This window comes from Fonsecaea nubica (assembly GCF_001646965.1).
Source record: "Fonsecaea nubica strain CBS 269.64 chromosome Unknown Scaff40, whole genome shotgun sequence".
In the NCBI taxonomy this organism is placed as follows: Eukaryota; Fungi; Ascomycota; class Eurotiomycetes; order Chaetothyriales; family Herpotrichiellaceae; genus Fonsecaea; species Fonsecaea nubica.
The window spans coordinates 14,810-37,724 of NW_019173713.1; the positions used below are offsets into that span (position 1 = coordinate 14,810).

A 22,915-nucleotide genomic window follows, 5' to 3' on the forward strand; every position below is an offset into this window, starting at 1 on the left:
CGATGGGGTTGGGGCTGATCTGGATGGGAGACCTTGCTGTCGCCTCTTTCCGAAACTGCCCGACGGCGGTTGCTCGGGGTGATGTTTCCCGAGACCCCGAGCGGATTAGGACGATTGTAAAAGTCTGCAACCTTCTTGGAATGACATAGCCACTTAATATCGAGGAGACCTTGAACACGGCGTGGACCGCATCATGAGAAAAGAGAATTCCCAATGTCTTCAACGTGCTCCGTGATGCCAACGCAGCCTCGCCCCTCTATGCAATGTCACGTGCCTCCACTGGCCAGCGGCCCGCCGGAAGAAGTCGGGACGAAGATCCCTCGGCTGCCGTCAGTTTCCAACGCAAAGCGCAGTTTTGCCCCTCCATCCCTCCACCCATTCAACCACGTCCCTTACTGCATTTTCCAACGTCTCCCATTTGTAAGGGGATTGACTCGGATCGCTTGTTTAATGCGGAGAAGCCTCCTTTGCCCAGTGCCCACTGTCATCATCTCCCGCATAGCGGGCCACCAGAGCCAAACAATGATGTTGACAATGCTTTGCCCTGCTGCCACCACTTCAAACCACCCGATATGGGGCTTCCGGAATTGACAGCAGCTCCTCCTTAAAACCACTGGCTTGTCCTGCGATATCTGGCCTCTGCCTTTTCTCTTTAATATCTATTTCCCTCTGGTCCTTTCTCGTCGCCAGTTTAGGTTTCTGCATCCCCGGTTTTCATTGTCCGTGTTCTTGACGTCCGTCTTCCATTCTACCGAGGGCCAATATACCCATCGCGTGCCCTTCACACCCTTCCACTGCTCAGATTTGAAGACTCCTTCTCCATACCCAGAAATTGTAAAGAAAAAGGCTGCAACATGGCTACCAACGGAGATAGCAATGGCCAGTCGACCGGTACTGGCGAGGAGAAAATCAACACAGACATCATCACTCTCACCAGATTCCTGACAGAAGAACAGACAAAACACAAGGAGGCCACCGGCGACTTTACGTCAGTTTCGATCCCTCTCCCACATAGCATTACAGAGCTGACATTGCTTGTGCTTGCAGATTGCTTTGCCATGCCCTTCAATTCTCGTTCAAGTCAATTGCCTATTATATCCGACGTGCCACGTTGATCAATCTCACCGGCCTTGCTGGTTCTTCCAATACGACAGGCGATGATCAGAAAAAGCTCGACGTGATTGGCAATGACCTCTTTGTGGCTGCCATGCGAGGTTCCGGAAAGGTCAGGGCGCTGGTCTCGGAAGAGGAGGAGGATGTGATATACTTTGATGACAGCAAGGATGCCAGATATGTTGTGGCCTGTGACCCCATTGACGGGTCGAGCAATTTGGATGCAGGTGTCAGTGTAGGGACCATTTTTGGGATTATGAAGCTGCCAGACAGTGTTGTTGGCAAAAAACCGTCCCCAGAGGATCTCCTCATGCCGGGTACTGAATTGCTTGCTGCTGGGTAAGTCGGAAATGGAAATTCGGCGATGTTGAGGAATGGGACAAATCTGACGGAAGCAGGTTCACCATGTACGGCGCCTCTGCGCAACTTGTCATCACTATGAAAGGCGGCTCGGTCAACGGATTCACCCTGGTAAGGAAGCTTATTTCGTTGCTTCATGCAGTTAATCAACCCATCCCGTATTGACATGATCGATGTTTAGGACAACGCCCTGGGAGAATTCATCCTCACACACCCCAACATGCGCATTCCCAAGAAGCGAGCCATCTACTCTGTGAACGAAGGCAACTCCCTTTACTGGGGCGACAAAACCAAGGCGTACTTCGAATCGCTCAAATACCCCACCGAAAAGGGCGGCAAACCCTACAGCTCTCGTTACATTGGATCCATGGTCGCCGATGCATATCGCACTTTGCTGTATGGAGGTATCTTCGCATATCCAGCAGATAAGAAGTCCCCGAAGGGCAAGCTAAGGATTCTATACGAGTGTGCTCCTATGGCACTAGTCATGGAGAATGCAGGTGGCATGGCAGTAAACAGCAACATGGACAGGATGCTGGAAGTGAAACCCGAAGGTATCCACGATCGAAGTGGGATTTTCATGGGCAGCAAAGAAGAGATGGAGAAGGTTATTGCAGCGCACAAGTAGGACGTGGCAGACCACGCAGATGTGTGAGATGTCAAGTTCAAGAGGCAGAATGGGACCGGGGTCTGACAACGACATAACGGAGTTGCTGAGTGGAAATCGATTGACAAACATGGAATGGATTTGGTTTTAGGGTATATGTTTCTACCTACCACGCAGCGCGTTATCTACGAAATGAACAAATCGACACTCAATATGCACTCGTGTGTTCCTCGCCTGTTTGCTGTCACGCCTGTATCGAAATTCAAAAGAGAGAGAACCCTCGCTAGCAAACGCGGAAGACCGATATCTTATTAATATCAAGAACACACCTAGGTTACCTACTAGTAGGATATTAGGCCAGTCTCAAGATGTGGGATTTCCTTTGCAGTTTGCCAACCACCCTGCTCCCATGCTGTGATGTAGAGACCCAACAGTCCCTCCCTCCTTCCTGCTCAATCGCTAACCTCTTCCGATTCATTCCTGGCCTCTTCGTATACAGGGTTGAATACCCCATCCGACAGAGCGCCCTCCACGAGGTCTACGAACCCCTTCAATGTATCTACAACAACTGCTTCGAGCTCGTTGTACATCTCATCCTCTGTGTTTGCGCTGGTGGTGGTGGTAGCGGCGACGGCGGTGGTGCCGCTCTTCTTGTCTCCGCTGGCTCTTCCGGTCACTGGGGCAAAGCGTCCATATCGCAGGTCACTCAGGCTGCCGACCACGTCCTTGCTCTGCGCGCGCAGTGTCTCGATCTCGTCCTTTAGATCTGCGATCTCGCAAGACAACTCTCTTCTGGCGGCGGTCATGGCGGGGAGGAGCGTCGTCGTGGTGTGATTGTGCTTGACACTCGCCGTGGGCAGAGTATTCCCCAGGGTCTGCCCGCTGTGGAGTGCCGTGTCGAACCGCGTTTCCTGTTCTCCGGCGTCGTCGTCGTCGGAACTATCGTCGTCTGCTGCCTGGGCAGGATTCTTGCCGTCGCCATCACCGTCCCCCGGCCGACTATCCGCCCTCTTCCTCTTCCTGGACGGTTTCTTCGTCCCCTCCTCCCGGTGGATTTGCCGCCCCAACAGCGCCGTAAGTGCGACGCTGCGGTGACACTCGTTTTCGATGCGTTGTCGCACCTCGTCAATGACGATGGCCCTCTGGAACTGCAGATCCCGGTACAGACGCTTCAGCTCGGTCGGGTTTTGGCGTGCCAAGGACGCTGTACTGGGCGGGAGGAGTGCTAGGAAGGACTTGTACGGCAAGATCGTGGAGAGGGGCGAAGGATGGAGGAGGTAGGATGTGAGAATTTCCGATTCCGAGGGTGTATGGGACGCCATGATGCTGGGTACCTGGGTGGGGATGGTGGTTGCGTATCTCAAGGGTGCTGAGTCGTTTGACCGAATGCCCTTCTGCCCTGCTTCTGCTTCACGGAGGAAATGAAGTCGGTTCTGGTTCAGACTAAATGAGGTGGAGCTTTCCAGAAGTCCACGTTCCCAGAACCTACTGAGATCGATGTCGTCTGTTGCGATGTGCCGAACCCTCAGCTTCGTGGCCAGGGAACACCGAGAACCCAATTATCCGCACCACGGTCCACCTTCAAGTAGAACGAATCAAAAAGTATTGAATTTGCTTGTTTGCTGTCAGCACGCGCCGAGAACACAGACCGGCTGTCGAATTGTTCCTGCCGATGAAGCCTGACTGGTTTCCCCTTAAATGCTAGCCTTGTCGTGGGGTGATGATGGGTTCTGACTCGACGTGTTAGATGGGCTTTGCAAGTAATGACCCGAGAGTGCGATTCTGACTCCTGATCCTCTACAGCAGTTGCTTGAAATCCGGATAATTTCGTCAAGAGGCAGCAGATGAGTTGACAAGGCTTGGATGCTCAGTTCGACATGTACGTATTCGTTTTGATTGCGAAGATTGGATCTTGTTCATTAGACAGCGGAGATGTCGGTGTAGGCTACAGAAGCCAAAGGATAGTATCGCTGAGCGTATGATCACTGAAATGCGATCTTGTGGTAGTGGTAGCAAACACGCGTCGCTGAGAGGTACCCATTAGAGTCTGCTCGGATGCACGATTAAGACACCAATGGAAATCTGTCGACTTACCTTTGCACCTTGTACTGCCTCACAAATCTCTCCGAGCAAGATCAAAAAGGATCTCTGTTCAGCCTCGCCCTGTAAAGATGCTGTGTCTCAGTCCGTGCAAGGCAGAACAAAGCTTCACGACTTCTCGGATCGGAAAAACCTCGGATCAACCACGCGTTCTCGACAGCCAATGAGCGCGGCCTTTGTCTTGGCTCTGTCACTGGGCTTCATATAGCAAGTCGCTGCCTCTCCCTTCGATGCCACGACAACGTATTCAATTTCTTCTGCTCTCTTCTTTCTTGTCCTCTCCTTCTTTTCTTCTTTATTTCTCTGTCTCCCTAGAGACTGTCTGCTCGTGTTGACAGTTTCTCCTCCGTCTCCTTGGTCAAGCGCCCTGTCAGGCATCTCTTCCGCCTCCCAAAGTCTCCCCCTTTGTCTCGATATCCCGAGATCAACGACTCGTCTCATTCAGCATTCTCATGGCTCCACAGTCCAACGACAATAAACCACTGTTCCAGAAGGATGAGAAGGCGCTCTGCTTCCACGGAGAGGTGCTGTATGATGCCAAAATCACAGACGTGAAGAGAACAGATCCCAAGGAGACGAAATCCCCCTTTCACTACAAGGTTCATTACAAAGGCTGGAAGAACACGTGAGTCTTGGGTTTTCATCCTTTCTCACCATTTGTCGCGTCCTTGATCTGTGAAACCGTCATTCTCTTTGTGTCATGGAGTGTGATTGCTTCAGACATTGTCATGTTCTGTGTGCGGGCACCGACCCAAGCGAAAATGAACTGTGCGGGCAGCTGACATATCCGACCGTGAATTTGGCGCATTCACGGCCAGTGTGCGCTTTGTGCACTTTGTCGTGCTTCACAACTGACTTCACCATCAAAAGTTCTTTGCATCCCCAGTCCATTCTCCACTTATCCCAGTTGTTCAAAAGCTAACCAGTGCTCTTCTAGCTGGGACGATTGGGTTCCCCAAGATCGTCTTCGGAAACCAACAGAAGATAACCGAGAGTTGGCAGCGAACCTGCGCCATCAGGCTACGCTCAAAGCCAATCCCAAGATGGCCAGCAAAACCCGCCGAGGTCAAGGGTCAGAGATTGGATCTGGCAGAGGGTCCGAGGAGCGCACATCTTCTGTCCCTGCTGCCGGTGGTAGGGGATCCAAGCGTGCAAGAGACAATGATCTGGAAAAGGTTGGTGGTGATTCCCCGTCCCACAAGCGTACCCGTACCCGTGTGAATGATGCCCGTGATTCCCGTCACAATGAATACCCCCATATCGATATGATGTCCTGGGTTACTGGATTGCCCGACGACGAGCCTGCCCGGGAGTATGCGTCGAGCTTGAAGCAGGTTCCCCCACCAAACTTGGATGTCCAGGTTCCCATTGAAGCCCAATCTATCACCACTACTATTTGCCTGGTTGACAGTGAAACCCTGGACCAATCAACAACCATGGAAAATTTGCGACAGCGACAAAAGGAATCGAGAGACCGGCACCATCGTCCTGATATGCCTGAAAAACCCGCACCTGGGGCCAAGAAGGCTTCAAAAAAGAATAAGACACAACCGTCAGCGAATACGTCCACGTCAAGTGAGTCTGATACAGAGTCGTCTGAAGATGAAAGTTCCAGTATCGACGATGCATCAAGCGGTTTGTCAGAGAAATCATCACCAGAGCCTGACGCTGTTACACCCTGCATAAAAGATACAAAAGTTGTCAGTGGCAGAGGAAAGATCAATGTCGGAAAGAAGTCTGATGTGGGAAAAGAACGACCAAGGGACTCATCATCCTCCGAATGTAGTCCTCTTTCCTCAGTCAGCTCTGACATCGTGAATGACCAAGAAGACGAACTGCTCTTCGACACAGAGTCGGAAGACAAGTGTGCGGTCACTGAGGACAACAATAAGAAAAGTGACAAAAGTGAGGTCACTTCAGTCAGGAGGAGCGTTAGGACCGCAGCGGCAGTTTCTACCGCCAAGTCCAAGTCCATGATCAAGTCCATGTCCACAGCCATTCCTAAGGGAAACAACGAAACCCGTGTTGCAGAATCACGGTCTTCCGTGATCCCAAGGACAGCAAAGCCCACCAACACGAGACCAGAACCCTCCAGAGGGCTCCGGAATTCTAGGAGCAGCATGGCGTCCCCCCGACCTCAACAGGCATTGCGTCCTTGGAAGATCAAAGACACCACGAACTACACATCTGCAGACGTGGATCGCCTCCTTGCACTGGCCGCACCCAAGGATGAGCCCGAATTCTTCAGCCAGAGTTCGCTCAGAGAACATCCGAAGATGCCAAAGCTGGCACTGATCGGTGGAACCTCGTACCTCGAAAAGCACGTCATCGACGAGGAGCTCAGAGACGCGCGCAAGAGAGGAAAGCAGTACAAGCTGGGATCCCGTGGACCAAAACAGCAACTGCCAAAGCAGTTCGAAGAGCTCCCATCCGACATCGATAGCGATGGTGAAGATCACGGGGCTGCCCCTGCAACCAGTGCCCCTGGAGAACCTTTTGAGGTTGATCCTCCCGGATCAAACACGCCACTCGATGCTCTCAAGTTCCCTTATCGTCTCATCGAGAAATTGAACCGTGATGGAGATAAATTCCCTCCAGGGTGGACCGAGGAAAATCTCAGATCCATCCCCAACAGATGTCTCGTCTGGGCACGTGAAGAACTCCTGGTCAAAATGCCATATAGTGTGCTTGAGAATCGCCCCCCCTGGGTTCTAAAGGAAGTGCCTGACAACGCACCCTTCTGGGACCAATTCGAGTGGGAGAACGAGGCGAATATCATAAATGCCTTCGTTGCGAAAGTCAAGAGACCGCCCGTTGACGACCACCGTCTACGCACCCTTGCCGCCGTGGCTGCCGACCGTGCCTTTGAAGCTGCAACGCAGGCAAGCCGGTCTGCTGACTCCATCGGCTGTGATGCCTCTGAAGCTGCCGCGCAAACAACTAGATCGACTGACACGGTTTTCCTCGACAACTCCAGCAAAAAGGCGTGCAAAAAGTGCATCAAACTTGGTGTGACGTGCGATGGGGTGAAGCCGATCTGCAATAACTGCAACTTGCAGGGCCGTGAATGCGACTTTTCATTCCCGGAGCCCGAGGATTCCTGTATGCGACATGGCAGCATTCCAGATCGACAACAGGAGTCTCCGAGCTTGAGTGCCAACAACGTGGAAGGTGCCTTGCGTGCCCGGCTCCCTGCTAACCGACCCATCACTGGCCTTGATATTCTCGCTTTCGCCGCAGAAGTGGTTGAATCTGGGACAGCTCCTTGCATTTGAGGCAAACCCCCTGAACGTTCCCAGGACCCGGGATTAGGAATTGGATCCTCCCTTTTTACTTGATGGCCCCTTACCCTTTGCAACAGCACGACATGATTCATATCCATGATTTTGACCCTGAAAAAGGAATACGTGCTTACTTTTCACATGACTTTACAGGAAGACGCGTTCTACACCCGTCCATCCATCCGCATCAACGTCCCCGACCATCTGAAGAATCTCCTTGTTGACGATTGGGAGAATGTCACGAAATCACTCCTTCTCGTTCCTTTACCGAGTCAAGCTCCAGCAAACTACATCATCGACGAATATTTCAACGAAGAGAAGTTGAACCGCCTGCCTACTTCGGCTGATGCGGACATCCTGGAGGAGTTTTGTGCTGGCTTGAAGATGTACTTTGAGAAAGCGGTCGGTAAGATCTTATTGTACCGCTTTGAGAGAAGTCAGCTAGCAGAGGTACATTATTTCCTGGGTGCTACAGTCTACTTTCCTATGCTCGTACTAATCGTGACAGGTTCGGAAGCTCTGGGAGTCCGGACGGTACAAGGATTGGGAGGGCAAGGGTCCTGGTGATTGTTATGGGGCTGAACACCTGACGCGCATGATTGTTAACCTGCCGGAGATGATTGCTCAAACTAATATGGACGCGGAGGCTGTTGCTCGCTTGAAGACCGAACTCAGCAAGTTCACCCTCTGGCTGTCGAGAAACAGTGCGAAATACTTCTGTGCGAAGTACGAGAAACCCACTGCTGAATACATCGAGAATGCCCGCTAGGAACGGATGCAGGATTGAGGTGGAGGCGACTTGAAGGACGCGAGTCTAGAGCTGGGGTTTCTGATAGAGCTGATCACATGGGATGGGGCATGGAACATTGCCGAATGCGCAGCGAAGCGGAGTATTGATCAGGTGTGTATCGTCGGTGACGGCGACGTCGATAGCGTGAGCGGGCAAGGCGGGCCAAGTGGGCAACTCGCCATGTAGCAAGCAACCTTGAGCAGCTTGAGCAGTTACAGTACTCGGTAGAACCAAAAGCTTGGCATGGATTCTCTTTCGGTTTGTTTCTTTTCCCTTTTCGCAGCTGCGGCCACAACCAGCGAGTCAGTCAAGCTGCTTTTCTCTCCAATTCTCTCCAATTCCGTTGCCTGGAAGGTCGAAAGTCGACAATCTTTTTCTTGTTCCTGACACGCGATCCTCTTTCCTTCAACCATATGTCCTCTTTAAAGCTACTGTCGAAAGGTATGTAGTGAACGCACATAGCACTTTACCCCTGTTGCGTCTTATGATGAGAATCCAGCTGGCACCAGTCTGAGAAGACTTGTACTCTTTACATGCGGATCAGCTTTTACATGGCTTTAAGCCTTCAACCTGAACATTCCACCCCTTTTAAACACAAGTTCACATGTTTGACTCGGTGAGCCCTGAGACTGATCTGTGTTACATCTACAACAGGAACTGTCCTCTGACACCCTGAATACCACTTGCTCCCTGTCCCACCATGGTCCTCCACAACCCGAACAACTGGCATTGGGTCAACAAAGACGCTGGCCCCTGGGCCAAAGACTATCTAGACACAGAGGTGAAGAAGGTTTCGGCGGAAGAAAATGGTGTGTCGGCAAAGATCACCAGATTGATCTCCATGGACGGCGATGTGGAGGTGAGCCAGCGGAAGGGAAAAGTCATCACAATCTTTGATGTTGCATTACAACTAGAATATGAAGGTACACCACTCCGTTGCATGTAAACGTGAGGAGAGGTTGCTCATTTGTGACCAACAGGCAAAACGGAAGACGGTACCGATGTCAGTGGGAGCATCAGAGTCCCTGAATGTGCATATGACACCGAGCCTGATGACTATGTGGTATGTACTCGTGTTGCGGCATCACGCAAAATTCCGCTCAGGACACGACTGACAACTTGTGCAGTTTGAAATTGACATATACTCCGAGAAGAAAGAGAAACAGCCCGTTAAAGACCTAGTCCGATCCAAGTTGGTCCCTCAACTTCGACAAGTGTTTGCTAAATTCGGGCCTGCCCTGATTGAAGAGCATGGAAAAGACCTCCAACACGCTCCTGGCTCTAATCCTTCGAGCGGTTTCGCAACTCCCACGTGGCATCCTGAAAAAGAACGGAAGCCTCTGTCTCCTGCCCCAACAACCACCTCCACAAGCGGCAAATCGTCCGTCAATACGACCACCGTTACTGCCACGGACGAATTTCGGACTACGGCGGAAGAGATGTATCAGACATTTACCGACCCCCAACGACTCGCGGCATTCACTCGTGCGCCGCCTCGACTATTCGAAGGCGCCAAGGTGGGCGGGAAGTTCTCCATCTTTGACGGCAATGTCACTGGAGAGTTTGTCGAACTACAGCCGCCCAAGAAACTTATTCAGAAATGGAGATTAGCGCAGTGGCCGGAAGGACACATGAGCACTCAGGAAATTTTCTTCGACCAGAACGATGTTGACCGAGTAACTAATATGCGTGTGACCTGGACTGGGGTGCCGGTAGGGCAAGAGGAGGTGGTCCAGAGAAACTGGGAAGGCTACTACGTTCGCAGCATCAAGCAGACATTTGGGTATGTCTTACACACTGACTGAGATGTTTGTGCACGTCTTGCTAACTATGTGATCAGCTTTGGAACCATCCTATAGGTTGCTATGGCTCGACGGGCTTTCAAGCTGCATTTTATATCAAGCAAGGCGACCGGAGTGATGAGGATCGGCCAGCAATTGCATACATATTCTTGGTGACTTTGTACCATTCTAGACTTCTTGGGTTGGAAAAGGTCCAAGACGACGAGCCCACGCAAGGACAAGATTTGATAACGACTGAACGCAATACTATACGAAAAGTAAGATTACAACATGTTTCAATCTGGATGTTTTCTTTTGCTGTGTTTTTCCAGGTTCTTGTGATCCCCACGATCAAATCAGTGTTTTTCTGTGATTGTGTGGCTGCAGGGAACAGGGGTCGAAGAGATGAAGCGACAAGCATCATGATATGCACGACAAGTTTGCCCATAACGTCATTTCACCCCCTCAACCGCTGCCAGCTTGGAAGAGAGACATGCACCGCCACACTTTCGTCTCCTTTGCGATTATTTGTTTTGTTGTGCTTCTAACCTGTCTACGGCTTTTCACTCGACCTGCTAGCCTCTGCTGCTGAAGCCTCTCGAGTGTTTGCGATTTGCCTCGGGTCTATTCGAGTGTGCCTGAACGCCATAGTATATCACTGGGTGGCAAGGTGAACTGAACCAGCAGTGGCCATCATGGCTGAACAACCCGCTTCCGAGCTGGCTGCCAATGCCCAGGCGAACAGTGCGGACGAGACGGACCTCGCCAGCATCCTAGACCCAGCTCAACGTGCCGATCTCACACTCCTCATCGCCAACGTGACCGAGTCAATGCGCAAAGTGATTCTTGACAACTTCAGCTCAACAGCAGGGCTGGACAAGACGCTTCTTCGTGAAGGTATGACCGAGGACGAGAAGATGATGGCGGTGGACCCAGCCAGCGTCGACGTCTCGGCCTATGACCGCGAACGTAAAATGAAGGTGGAAATCGACAAGGATCTGGCGACGTTGAAGATGAAGAACCTCAAGAAAGATTCTCTCAAGGCCTTTGACGAATGGCGTGAGCAAGTCATCCTGCGGGTTGGCCAAGTCGTCAACAGTGAACGCACTGCCCAGGAACAGATTCGGAAGGGTGCCAAAGGTGCCTTTTCCAGGCCCCAAGTGCCAACGACCACCGGGAAAGTCATGGAGGTTGGGTCTAGGGTTGTCAATGTGAAATTTAAAGACCTGTTCCCACCCACCAAAACTCCGTTGACGAAACTGCCTATGGACAAGCGAACGCTGGTTCTTCATTCTCTGCTGCTTCTGCTCCTGTCTCTGGAGCACTACACTGCCTACTCTCGGATCCTGCTGCTCAATTTGACGTCGTCACTGAAGCTCCCCCTGAAGACTTTTGAGCAGGACGAGTATGCGACGGCCAAAGGCTTGCTCGAAGCAGCTAAAGAGCTGACCGCTGACGAGGAAAAGATGAAGAAGATCAAGGAGAATGAAGAGACCCGGAAGTGGAGAGTCCGCTATGCGACGGCGGCTGGGGCGGCAGTCCTCGGTGTCACGGGTGGGATGGCCGCCCCTCTGGTGGCTGCAGGTGTCGGCTCCGTCATGGGCGGACTCGGACTTGGTGCTACATCCGCGGCCGCCTATCTGGGCTCTGTGGCCGGCAGTGCCGTCCTCGTTGGTGGACTGTTTGGTGCATATGGTGGGCGTATGACAGGCCAGATGATGGACTCGTATGCGCGCCAAGTGGAAGACTTTCAGTTCCTGCCTGTCCATGGCAGGAGCGACAAGAAGACCAGTGAGGACGAAGCTCAAGGTGCCCAAGAAGCCAGCGAACACGACCATAAACTTCGCGTCACCCTGGGCATCTCTGGTTGGTTGACGGAGAAAGAGGAAGTGGTCAAGCCGTGGCGTTCCTTGGGGACGGGCGCCGAAGTCTTTGCATTGAAATACGAACTGGAGGCGTTGCTGAACCTGGGAAATGCCATGAACGGCATGGTCCAGTCGGCCGCTTGGGGGTACGCACAGAAGGAAATCATCTCGCGGACCATCTTCGCAGAACTTGCTGCGGCGATGTGGCCAATGGCCTTGATGAAGGTCGCCAGAGTCATTGACAACCCCTTCAGTGTTGCCAAAAGCCGTGCCGACAAGGCAGGCGAGGTTCTGGCAGATGCTCTGGTCAATCGCGCCCAAGGTGAGCGACCCGTCACTCTCATCGGCTACTCGCTTGGAGCCCGCGTCATCTACACCTGTCTCATGAACCTGGCGAAGAGAAAGGAGTTTGGGATCGTTGAGAATGCGGTGATGATCGGCTCGCCAACGCCCAGTGATACCAGTGACTGGAGAATCCTGCGCAGCGTCGTCGCTGGCAGGCTGGTCAATGTCTTCTCTGTCAACGACTACGTCCTCGGATTCATGTACCGCACGTCAGCCATCCAGTACGGCGTGGCTGGACTGCAGAAGGTGGAGGGTCTGAGCGCCGTCGAAAACTTTGATGTCTCGGAGGATATCAGCAGCCACCAGCGCTACCGCTATCTGATCGGCGCAATCCTCAAGAAAATCGGGTTCGAGGATATCGACATGGCCGCTGTGGAACGGGAACGACAGGAGCTGGTGGAGATGGAAAAAGAGGAGGAGAAGCAGTCTGTTGCTGCTCGGAAAAGATGGTTGATGCGAAGGGAGTCTCATGGCGGCAAGGTGGACGAGGCCGCCGAGGGAGAAGAAGAGGCCGAGGAGTTGGAAAAGAAGATCCAAGAACAGACTCAGAAGAGCCTGGTGACCCGGGCGATCGAGTATTTCTACGTACCGAGCGTGCCAGCCGCGAAAGATGCGCAGAAGATTGTCGCCAACCTCCAACAGTCTGGACAAGATCCCGGCCAGGTTGGCGATGTTGCAGGTCAAACGGCCAAAGGTGCTCCAGCTGCGACAGAGAGCTATGCCACCTATATCTACAAGCATCTGCCGAGTATGCCACATATAAGCCGCTCCAGTCCCAGCACGATTCAGAGACCGGACGCTACCGACACCAGCAAATTAACAGGCGAAGCATCCAAAGGAGCAGAGGCAGCAACAAGCCAAACTCAAAGCTACGTCCAGCAGGCCTCGCAATATCTGCCTTCTCTGCCCAGCATCACTTCTCTTCCAGGCGCCAGCAAGAGGAAATCCCGTCCGCCCCCCAAGCTTGCGACAGCAAAGGCGACGGACTCTGCCAACAAGGCAGCCGAGACTACCACCACCGCTGCAAAAGGCACAGCAGGCACAGTATCCGACGCGGTCGCACCGACTGTCAAAAACACACTGAATCCCAAAGATAATCCGGCAGTACAGTCTACCAAACGAGCTACTCGTGAGGCCCCGATAATCCACCAGGCAAAAGATCGCATACCGGCTCCAGCCCGGGAGAGAACAGGTGAAGTAGCTGAAGCAACGGGCACGACGGTGCAGAATACGGCTCAGACTGTGCAGACGGGGTTGGATACTGCGACGGAGAAGGTGGGCGAGGCGGGCAAAGCAGCACAAGAGGTACCAGCAATGGATACAAATACAATGGGTGCTCCTGCCCAGAGTGCGACAAAGACAGGGCAGAGCTATACGTCCAGAGCAGCGGCGTATCTACCGAGCCTGCCGAGTATTGGGTTTCGGGGCTCGACAAAGGGTGGGAAGAGACCACCGCCGCCGAAACTCGCAAAGAAGTCGTCCGATCGCTCAAAGGAGAGTTTCACCACCAAGCCCGTACAAGAAATACCGGGACTGGAGAAGAGACCGTCAGGAGTCAAGTCACCACCACCCAAGCTCGACCGAATTCCATCGGGTATCAAGTCACCACCCGCTAAGCTCGACAGGATTTCCTCTGGCGTCAAGTCACCATCTCTCTCGAAATTGAACAGAACTCCTTCTGGTGTGAAATCTCCTCCAGCGAAACTCGATCGTCCTCTGTCTGGGATCAAGTCCCCCCAGCTTAACCTCGCCCCGTCCGGGTCAGGGGTTCCCACTCCGCCCACTTCAGTCCCGACACCGAGTCTCATACGGCAAGTCAGCAGTGGCGTGCGATCTCCGCCACCAAAGCTAGGACCGCGGAAGAGCTCCAGTCAACAAGTTCAAGTTCCCGCCGCCCCAACTCCTACAGCCATCGGCGAGAGGCTGGCTAGTCTCTCTCAGGACGCCACGGCGGCGGCTAAGCGGGCTGGGAACGCTGCCACAAGCGCGATGACGGGGGGCGCCAGACAAGGAGAGGATTCCACAAAGGATGCAGACGCGAAGAATCAGAAAAGCTCCCAACACATTTCAAGTCCGGTAGCCACGCCTTCTATCCCTGATTTGGGCACTACTCCTACAGCTGGTGTCAGTTCCACGTCGGGCATTGCCTCATCGGCCACAAATGCAGCGGGCAAGGCAAGCGAGGCTGGGAGGAAGGCAGCAGACAAGGCTGTAAAGACCGGTGGTGGTCTGGTCTCGGGCCTAGGACGGACAGTCGGATTAGGGAGAAGCTGATCAGAGTCGGCGCTACACTGGGTTGGAGAGCAGCTGGGATCAAAGGGGAATGACTTGAGGTCACCGAGAGATGTCCAGATGGACTGCGTTGAGAGGGAATATGTCGCAGAAGGATGTAATCCTGTTTGAATATGGAATTGTGGGTATTGCATTCTATCCAAGCCTTGGGCGAAACCTTTCCTTCTTGCTCCAGCCCTCTATTTTGCTATACGGTTGTCACCAACAACCACACACACACATACTTACCACGCATGGATGTTTGTATTGGAGGAATATCCCAACGACTGACCCACCTCCAGACACTTGCTCCATCTCCGCATCCTTTCCTGTCGAAAGAACCTTGGCGTGAAGCAATCACGATATACCGTCAAAACGGGCAACTATTCCACCACCACCAACGACCAGCCAGCACCCAAGTCACTTGACTACCTAGTGCATGTGAAGAAGTGAAGATTCAAAAAAAATTACCCACCCATATATATTACACCGCCGAAAAACCCAGCAAGAATCGCAAAGACCCCTACCTTTGAGAAAGAGACTAAAACAACAGAGTCAACAACCACACACCATAACAAAAAGAGAAAGAGACTTTGGAAAAGTCAACAAAAGAAGTGATGGACGAAATTGGGTTTCAAAAGTAGGCGAACCTCCGGAATCGAACCTCCTCCTCTGCGGCGATCATGCGGAAAAAAACACTGCCTCCCTCTGGGGGGCGGGTTTCACTTACCATCCACCTCCTAAGTAAATAGGGGCTGGGTGGAAAAGTGTTTTTTGGTGCCGAGTATGAAATATCCAGGAGAGAGAGAGAGAACGAGGAATTTCTACTTAGGATGGAGAGAAAGAAAGGGGTAAGGGAGATTCCTAGTGATATACATCATATAGAGTATGGAGAATACATGTATGGATTGTAGACCATGGATGGATCGAATCATGGATGGACCTTATGATGTCAAGGGCCTTCATGAGAGAAGGAATGAATGAATGAATGAATGAATGTATCCAGGTATATCTCCTGGTCGTTATTATCCTACGCTGTGTATGCATGGATCTTGTACAGCCATGTCTCCCGTGTTCCATGTCTCATTTTCTCCATGTCTCCAATTTTTGTTAACCCAGGGCCCAGGCCCTTATCCCGTTTGCATAACATACATCATCATGTCCCGCATGTCCCGCTGACTCGATCCTCGAGGCAATAGCTCTCAAAAGGGAGCGCTGGTTGACTGCTTTTTAACGCCCGTGGCCCGTCTGCGCCGAAGCCTCATCACCGACCAGAATATCAAGCTTGCCCCGGACGGTCTTGACACTCACCGAATTCCGGTTGCTGTCGCCCTGTCGGCCCACTATGCCGCCAACGACTTTCTCCACGGCCAGGTCCTTGCCCTCGAGTTTGATGTCCCCGACAATGCCGCGCGCATCGACCGTGCCTTGGAAGTTGGCAGGGTACGTGATCAGCTGGTCGCCCGCCACGGACGTGTGGGATGCCTCGAACAATCGCTCTGCGGCGATGGAGTCGACAAAGACACGCGAGTCGCCCGACGCAATTCGAGTCGAGAGCGTGGCTCGCGTTGTCGCGGACTTGAAGGCCACGTTGACGTAGATGTTGCCACTGCCGATGTCGATGTTGGTCGAATTGTAGATCGCCAGGCTACCGTTCAGGTGCCCGTGGCCGAGTTGGATGTGGGTCGAGCCTTGGTTGCCCGAAGAAATTGAGGGGATGTTGAGGGTCACATTACCTCTGCCTATGTTGACATTGGTCTCGTAGCGTGCGTGCGTCAAGGTGCCGCGGAGAGCGCCGTTGCCGATGGAGACTTGGGTCGTGTTGGTATGCACAGGGCCTGGCTTGACGAAGCCCTTCCCAACTCGGATCGTGAAGGTGCCGATCTCCAGAGACTGGGGCAGTTGGCTGAAGTCGACCATGTGGCGTGGAACGTCAACTTCGAATCGCGGAAGGGCAAACTCTCCAATAATGTTGGACGGGATCTGGATGGTGACGGCCGTGTGAGTCTCGAGTTTGCCCGACGGTGGAGTGTTGATGGTGAGGTGGCCATTGTCCTCCTTGATCGTCACGTCGCCGTGCTTGTCCTTCTTGTTGGTCTTGATGTCCAAGTCAATCACGACCTTGTCGGAGAACTTGGACGTTTCAAAGACGACTTTCCCAAAGACGTTTGCTCCTCGGACGGAGAGGCCACTGGCCTGGGCGGGCTCGAACTCGAAGTGAGTGGTGCCGTTGAACGGTTTCCAATCGTCAATAGGTGGGAACGGGTGTTGGTGGTGGCCGTCATCGTCAAACAGCTGCGCGCTGTGGCCGGGAACTTGGTGGTTCATACCGTGACACGGTCTCGAGAAGCTCCTAGACTGAAAACCGACGATGTTGCAGAGCGCTTTGAAGACGAGAATGGCGCCGAGGACGGTGACCACGAATCTGAGCAGTCGGCTGGTGAAACTGGTTCGTCTCGCAGGAGGTGCTGAAGTAGCTGGGGCTGGAAGGACCTCGATCTCTGGGACCTTCTCGTCCGAATAGCCATGGGGGGTGGTCGTCATTTTGAAGGGACGGGATGATGTCGACACACACAGAGCAACCCAGGAATAGAATCTTAGATAAGGAGGGATAGAGGGCAGAGGAGTTGGATGGGGGTCAGAGAAGGATTCAACAGTTCCAAGGATATTCGCAGAAAATGAGGTGTTTGTATGGAAAAGAATGAATGCTGCCTGGACAGAAGCAACATCATGCCATGCCACCATCCAATGCGACTGCGCAACGATGAAGTCACTGGGGCCGCCACAGTGAGACTATGACGATTGTATTGGGGCCGTCAGGTATCAAGGCAAACTTCTTAAAAAGGACTAGCTTGGCATGGCCTAGGCAGAAAACTGAAGGTAATTTATTGTATTACGAAATCCATACCAGTGCCAAGCATTTTACTTTTTTTCTCCTTTCTTTCTCCTCTCCGCTCTCCGTCACTCCCTCTCCGCCTCTTGTACGAACGAACAAACATTCAGCAAATCAGACAAACACGTACAAACACATACCAATCTCAAAATGCACAATCGAACAACATCACGCACTCTTTCACTCCTTCAATCTCAGTCTCATCTCGTGATTGCTTCCATTCTCTTCCCCCACCTCATTCCCACACATGCACATGCTTGAAGCTCTTGACTACCTTGGATCTCCTCGCCTTCGCAACCCGCCGCTTGGTGAAAGAGCCACGAACCCCCTCGACCTGCACCTCTCCCTCAACATGCGCCTCGTCGTCCTCACTGTCTCCCTCTTCTGGCTCGACCAGCTTGTCCTTGTCGACATCAAAGCACACTCCTTCTCCAGCCTCGTCCCCGCAGGTAGGATAGAGCTGTCGAGCCTCCATGTCGCAGTATAGCTTTTCATTCAAACTGACAAAGTGTGGGCCTTGGGAATACTGGTTTTCGCACAGCCGCTTTGCACTCGACTTGGTCAACTGGCTTTTGACCAAGTGCTCAGTGAAGTCAAAGAGCTCTTGGTCGCTGGCGAGATCTTCCGGAAGAGTGTCATTCGAGAGCCAGAAAACCGGCAAGGTACCGTTAAGCTTGACAGGAACATGCACGCTGTCGACCAGCTCAAAGGTCAATCCAGCAATCCCGATCCCCTCTGGGTTCTGGTCAATCCAGGTACACGACGTCGACCCATTCATAACTTGCTGCCCGGTCTCATAGTGGTCGGCGTCAAAGAGATCCCCCAGATTGCCACTCAAGCTCGTCCAGTACTTGTCCGAGGTTGTGATGTTGATACCTGCCACGCAGATTGGCCGCGGGCTGGCATTGGTGAGATGAATCCGCTGCACCTCGGGCGGAAAGGTGAGTGTATACTCAGTGCCTTGGGACATGGGCACGGTGATGTAATCCCCATCAAACACCGAGGATGTCGTGTCGTTGACAGTGTAAATGCCCAGTGTCGGGAGCGGGTCAGTGTACATCCATGTCAGCCCTTCGGTGACGACGAGGGTCGTCGGTGACACAGGTTCGCGTGCCAGCTCAGGTGTATCAGGGTCGATCTCGGAACGCTTGTGTATATCTTTGTACTTGTCCTTCATTTTGTCTGCGTGCAGTTCGCCCATTGTGTTTGTATAAACATACCCTGCCAAAATCATCCCATAGGTGGCAACTCCAACCGCACCTCCGCCGACACTACTTCTGGAGGGAGCCGGCAGCAATTTTTGAAGCTCTGGGGCGGTCAATTTGGAAAATTCTGGTCCTGACATCGCGTTGAGTTTTGCTGCCTTCTTGGGCCAGAATGGCTTGCCGATCTTTTGCACAAACTCGGCGCCGGTCAGTTGTCCTGGCTTCCTGCCGAACAGCATCGAGACCTCCTCTCCCGTGAAGGCTCCTTCCTTCTTGATATAATGCCGGACTGCCTTTTCAAACCTGGCGAATGTCTTGGCATCAGGCTTCGTCGCCGCTCCGGGCTCGAAGAAAATCGGCGCGGTGACTTTCTGACCTCGGAGCACGTTGAATCTCGTCGCCGGTGGGAAGGACAGGATGTCTTTGGGGGTCCACAAGTCTTGCCATCGTCTCCACTTCTTTGGCCCTACGGCTTCCGCCTCTGATGCTGCTGCCGCCCCTGCTGGTCGGTGGTGAATGACAGTTCCTGTTGACTCTCCGGAGGCGGGCGATTCAGCTCCGAGTGGATGTCCGTCGTAGATGACCTCTCCTTCGATCAATTCCTCCCCTGACGAGCCATAGGTGGCATCCATGGAAGCCTCTGCTACCGATTCCGGCTCCGACCCCGACAGCCATTCGGCGGACCCATCGATGGCCTCCATGGAGTTTGGGTTATTGGGAGGAGTGTGGTGGACGACAGTGCCTGAGGACGATTCTGACGAGCGCAACCATTCTTCCGAGTCAGTGAGAGACTTCGGGGCCGAGCCCTTTGACGCTCCGGTCGCTGATATCTCTGAGGGTGTTCTGGGTGGTGAGTAATACTCTGGGAATCGCTCGATTTGGGATCCATCTGCAGCTTCATGCGACCAGGCCGATCCCGTGATTTCCTCCTCCGATACCAAGCTTGCTATTTCTTCTTCGCTATACACCGACTCGGCCCTTGTGTACCAATCATCAGCAATCTGTTTCCCTTTGATTTGAGTTCGGACGAATTCTGAATTGGTCGACGTCGAACCCGGAATCCGACGACCGGGCACCTCGGGTTGTGGCAACTTTGCAGGCACCGGTGGTTCTCCCCCGGGTCCAAGCTCCCAGTTTTGGTATGCTCCTCCCTCTGAGGCAGGGTGGTTTCTGAATCCACGCCCGTCCCATGGCCTTCCCTTGTTAAATGATGGGCCGATGGATTTTGGTCTCCTTGGTATACTGTAAATCCGATCCGCCCACCCAGGCCCAGGCGCTAACGGCAATGACTCCTCGGACATGGTGACGCTTCGAAAGGCTGAGCTCTGCGACCCCTGACGACTTCCTAATGCTGAAAAGTACTCTGTTGACCCTGAAGATGAGGCGATTCTGCTGGCCGTCTGACCCAAGACGCCGTCTGCTGCAGCGCCGCCGGTCATGACCACGGCCTCTGCGGCCTCGGCACCTACCGCAGCGACTTCAGCAACTTCAGCGCCAACGACGGCCGCGCCCCTGGCGGCTGACGCGGCTGCACCCATGATAGCAACGACGATGTACTAGGGTGGCGAACGAAGTCGGAAGGTGAGAAGCTGACACCTATAGATGAGGTGTGAAGTGTTCTAGAGTGCGAAGGTATGCGTGGGAGAAGTGGCTATTTATCCCTGAGTCGCGCTGGACTTACAGAGCAAAATGTGGTTCAGATGATGGTATTACGGAACACCGCCTCTGATCGTCAGTCCAAATTACTCACCGTCCTCTATTCCACATTTGTTAACGACGTAAAACCTGGAAGATGAGGGCCTATCCAAAGGAACATGAGCTGGGCAGTGCGGGATTTCCAGTGGTTGCGGCCATTTCCTTGAGGTCCTCAACTTGGTTGCGATGGGTACCAAATTCCTCGAGGCGAACCAAGGCTGGGCACTCCTTTTCTGAAGACAAGATTTGCTTTCACGTAGAGTCCCGAAACAGACTGGACTTTGCTGACAGAGTTTGTGTGTTTGTGATTAAACCGTTGGCGTGTGTGTGCGGCTACGCGAGGCTGCGAGCCGCAATCTCTGCGCATCTCAAATGAGATATCTCAGCCTGCACCTTGTATGGTTCGACAAAGTGTCCAAGACCTGGACTGACTCTGTGATCATCCTGGTTCATGTCTATCAACCAGCTTTTGGAGTCCATCTCGTCTGATTGCTGATGTCTAATCTTTGCATGTACTCTTATCCGTCACGATCGACAGTGCCATTCCAACGCCCACAACCAAGACACCGTGCCATGGTCTAATCGCAACTCTATATCCCAAAACCCCATCTCCGAAAAAATTCTAGCTCTCGGTAACTTTGAGGGTCTATCTATCCATCCATTTTTTACCTGTCGATCCCTCAACCACTCCTTACCCCAGAGCCAAAAAGACCTTTTTAGCTTTGTAGGGTTCGACCATGAGTGAGTGAGTCACAGCTTGGAGGAGGGTCCCTCTTCTGACGACGTCGGCGGCGGCGGGGGACGCAAAAAGACCTTGTCGTGCAGACACGTCACGCAGACCTTGCCGTCGACCAGCATCTCGCCCTTCATGTTGGCGAGGGTCCTCCCCGCGGCGACAAGCTCGCAGACGACCCTGACGGTGGCACCCTCGACGACCGGCCGCAGGTACGTCATGTTGATATTGCGGCTGACGTGGCCGAGGTCCATGAATCCAGGGCGAGCCGCGGCGATCAGCGCCGTCGTGGTCAGATTGTCGAGGATGGTCGCGGCCGCGCCCCCGTGCAGCTTCCCGCCCTTGTTGCACAGGTGCGGGAGCACCTCGAGCTCCCACTCCGTACGGCCCGGCGCGATCGAGACGCAGCGCACGTTGTCCTTGAGCGCGTAGGCGTCGAAGCCGCCGAAATGGGGGTCGTCGAGAAAATTCCTCTGGAACTCGAGCACCCGCTCCTTGAGCGGGAGGCTGAAGTCGATGCCCCGCATCACGTAGCGCGGGTCGACGTCGACGGCCGCCGATGCCTCCGCGCGCATCGGGTCGTAGTGTGCAGAGGAGCTTTGGGAGAAGTGTTAACAGGTGAGCGAGATATCAAAGAGTGGATTTCTGAGTGAGTGGGAGTTTACGAGGAGCTTACATTTTTTGTTGATTGGTGGTGATGGTTGTTCTGGTGGCCATTTCTATTGTTTTGTGGTGGTGGTGAAGGTGGTGGTGGTCCCAACCCAACAAACGATCTGTGATATGCGATATGCGATAATGTACCGAGTAATAGTGTTCTTGAGATTTCGTTTCGACGCACCAATAAAAACGTGACAAGGCCCGATGTCGTTGAGAAAAGTGGTGCGTGCCTATCAGCTACCACTTAATAGCTACCAGCGATTTTGGGGGCTACGACTGGCCTTGGAGATACAAGTATGTAAATGTACAGTTTGAAAGAGATTCCCACGCGACAAAAAAAAAACGTCGACTGGCTGAATCGTCTCGTTGATGGGCACTTGATAGTGATTAGTCCGTTAAACCGGTGTATACCTACCGACCCAGTCGTGCACCGACAGCCAAGGATAAGGGAATGCTCTAGCCGAGTCAATCTGGACATGTCAACTGTCGAAGAGCGCTATTCCTCGGCGATTGACATTTCCGTCACGACGATGAACTTGACTTGATCGAACCCCCAATAAGATCTCTAGGTTGCAAAATGGGGTGCTTGGTAACTTATTGAATGCTCCCTCCAGGTCTTCTTATATCACCAGGACTGGCGACCGTGGCGAGATTCAATCACCATTCACCATTACGAGGCATTATTTTTTTTTTAGACCACATCTGAGATACCTATTATTGCAGCTCTATACCTCGCCAACTTCCAATCCCTCGACATTCACCATTCCGACACATGTCTAGTATGTCAAGGCCATGATCGTTTGTAGCTGTGGCAAAGTCTGTACTTGTGCTTTGCTTTTGTTGTTTCTTTTCGAGACTTAAGAGATGCGGGGCCGTTATCCGTGCTCGCCTTGTTTAGCAGGCAGGCTACTTTCTGGTGGTGAGTTGGTGATGACGGCTAGTAGGCCGAGATAACCGCGGCTCAATGTTCCCCCATTCGTTACTTACAGCCTCGCCTCGGTCTGTTCATCCTGCTGCCCCCTTTATCACCAAAGTACGAGGTACCCGTCACAGAACACCACACGGCCGAGGATATCTAGGTATGATTTGAGCACTGCGAAAGTCTTGGGCAACATTTCCCATCCAGACCCCCACGGGGAAGTCACTCTCAATTTCTGAATGATGATCAGGGATTGAGATTATTGACAGCCAGGACACACACATATGTCTGCGAGTGGTC

The 22,915-nt window shown here is 53.0% G+C and overlaps 9 protein-coding genes across 9 annotated transcripts; 5 read left to right on the forward strand and 4 right to left on the reverse strand.

The window, feature by feature from the left end:
* Positions 1-854: 854 nt before the first annotated feature.
* On the forward strand, positions 855-2,101 carry AYO20_06342 (hypothetical protein; the record flags this gene model as incomplete). The annotated part of the gene is made up of 4 exons (XM_022644633.1): positions 855-988; positions 1,048-1,452; positions 1,512-1,584; positions 1,655-2,101. The coding sequence occupies 4 exons, from the start codon at positions 855-857 to the stop codon at positions 2,099-2,101; spliced, it is 1,059 nt and encodes a 352-aa protein (XP_022499301.1).
* Positions 2,102-2,532: 431 nt separating this feature from the next.
* On the reverse strand, positions 2,533-3,402 carry AYO20_06343 (hypothetical protein; the record flags this gene model as incomplete). The annotated part of the gene is made up of 1 exon (XM_022644634.1): positions 2,533-3,402. One exon carries the CDS (start codon positions 3,400-3,402, stop codon positions 2,533-2,535), a length of 870 nt encoding a protein of 289 aa, XP_022499302.1.
* Positions 3,403-4,632: 1,230 nt separating this feature from the next.
* AYO20_06344 (hypothetical protein) lies at positions 4,633-7,455 on the forward strand (the record flags this gene model as incomplete). Its single annotated transcript, XM_022644635.1, has 2 exons — positions 4,633-4,805; positions 5,118-7,455. The coding sequence occupies 2 exons, from the start codon at positions 4,633-4,635 to the stop codon at positions 7,453-7,455; spliced, it is 2,511 nt and encodes an 836-aa protein (XP_022499303.1).
* Positions 7,456-7,602: 147 nt separating this feature from the next.
* Positions 7,603-8,230, forward strand: AYO20_06345 (hypothetical protein; the record flags this gene model as incomplete). The annotated part of the gene is made up of 2 exons (XM_022644636.1): positions 7,603-7,911; positions 7,970-8,230. The coding sequence occupies 2 exons, from the start codon at positions 7,603-7,605 to the stop codon at positions 8,228-8,230; spliced, it is 570 nt and encodes a 189-aa protein (XP_022499304.1).
* Positions 8,231-8,951: 721 nt separating this feature from the next.
* AYO20_06346 (hypothetical protein) lies at positions 8,952-10,110 on the forward strand (the record flags this gene model as incomplete). The annotated part of the gene is made up of 4 exons (XM_022644637.1): positions 8,952-9,174; positions 9,232-9,314; positions 9,379-10,034; positions 10,092-10,110. The coding sequence occupies 4 exons, from the start codon at positions 8,952-8,954 to the stop codon at positions 10,108-10,110; spliced, it is 981 nt and encodes a 326-aa protein (XP_022499305.1).
* A 617-nt stretch (positions 10,111-10,727) lies between these two features.
* On the forward strand, positions 10,728-14,516 carry AYO20_06347 (hypothetical protein; the record flags this gene model as incomplete). Its single annotated transcript, XM_022644638.1, has 1 exon — positions 10,728-14,516. The coding sequence occupies one exon, from the start codon at positions 10,728-10,730 to the stop codon at positions 14,514-14,516; it is 3,789 nt and encodes a 1,262-aa protein (XP_022499306.1).
* Positions 14,517-15,743: 1,227 nt separating this feature from the next.
* On the reverse strand, positions 15,744-17,057 carry AYO20_06348 (hypothetical protein; the record flags this gene model as incomplete). The annotated part of the gene is made up of 1 exon (XM_022644639.1): positions 15,744-17,057. One exon carries the CDS (start codon positions 17,055-17,057, stop codon positions 15,744-15,746), a length of 1,314 nt encoding a protein of 437 aa, XP_022499307.1.
* A 584-nt stretch (positions 17,058-17,641) lies between these two features.
* On the reverse strand, positions 17,642-20,149 carry AYO20_06349 (hypothetical protein; the record flags this gene model as incomplete). The annotated part of the gene is made up of 1 exon (XM_022644640.1): positions 17,642-20,149. One exon carries the CDS (start codon positions 20,147-20,149, stop codon positions 17,642-17,644), a length of 2,508 nt encoding a protein of 835 aa, XP_022499308.1.
* A 907-nt stretch (positions 20,150-21,056) lies between these two features.
* On the reverse strand, positions 21,057-21,756 carry AYO20_06350 (hypothetical protein; the record flags this gene model as incomplete). The annotated part of the gene is made up of 2 exons (XM_022644641.1): positions 21,057-21,636; positions 21,716-21,756. The coding sequence occupies 2 exons, from the start codon at positions 21,754-21,756 to the stop codon at positions 21,057-21,059; spliced, it is 621 nt and encodes a 206-aa protein (XP_022499309.1).
* Positions 21,757-22,915: the final 1,159 nt, after the last annotated feature.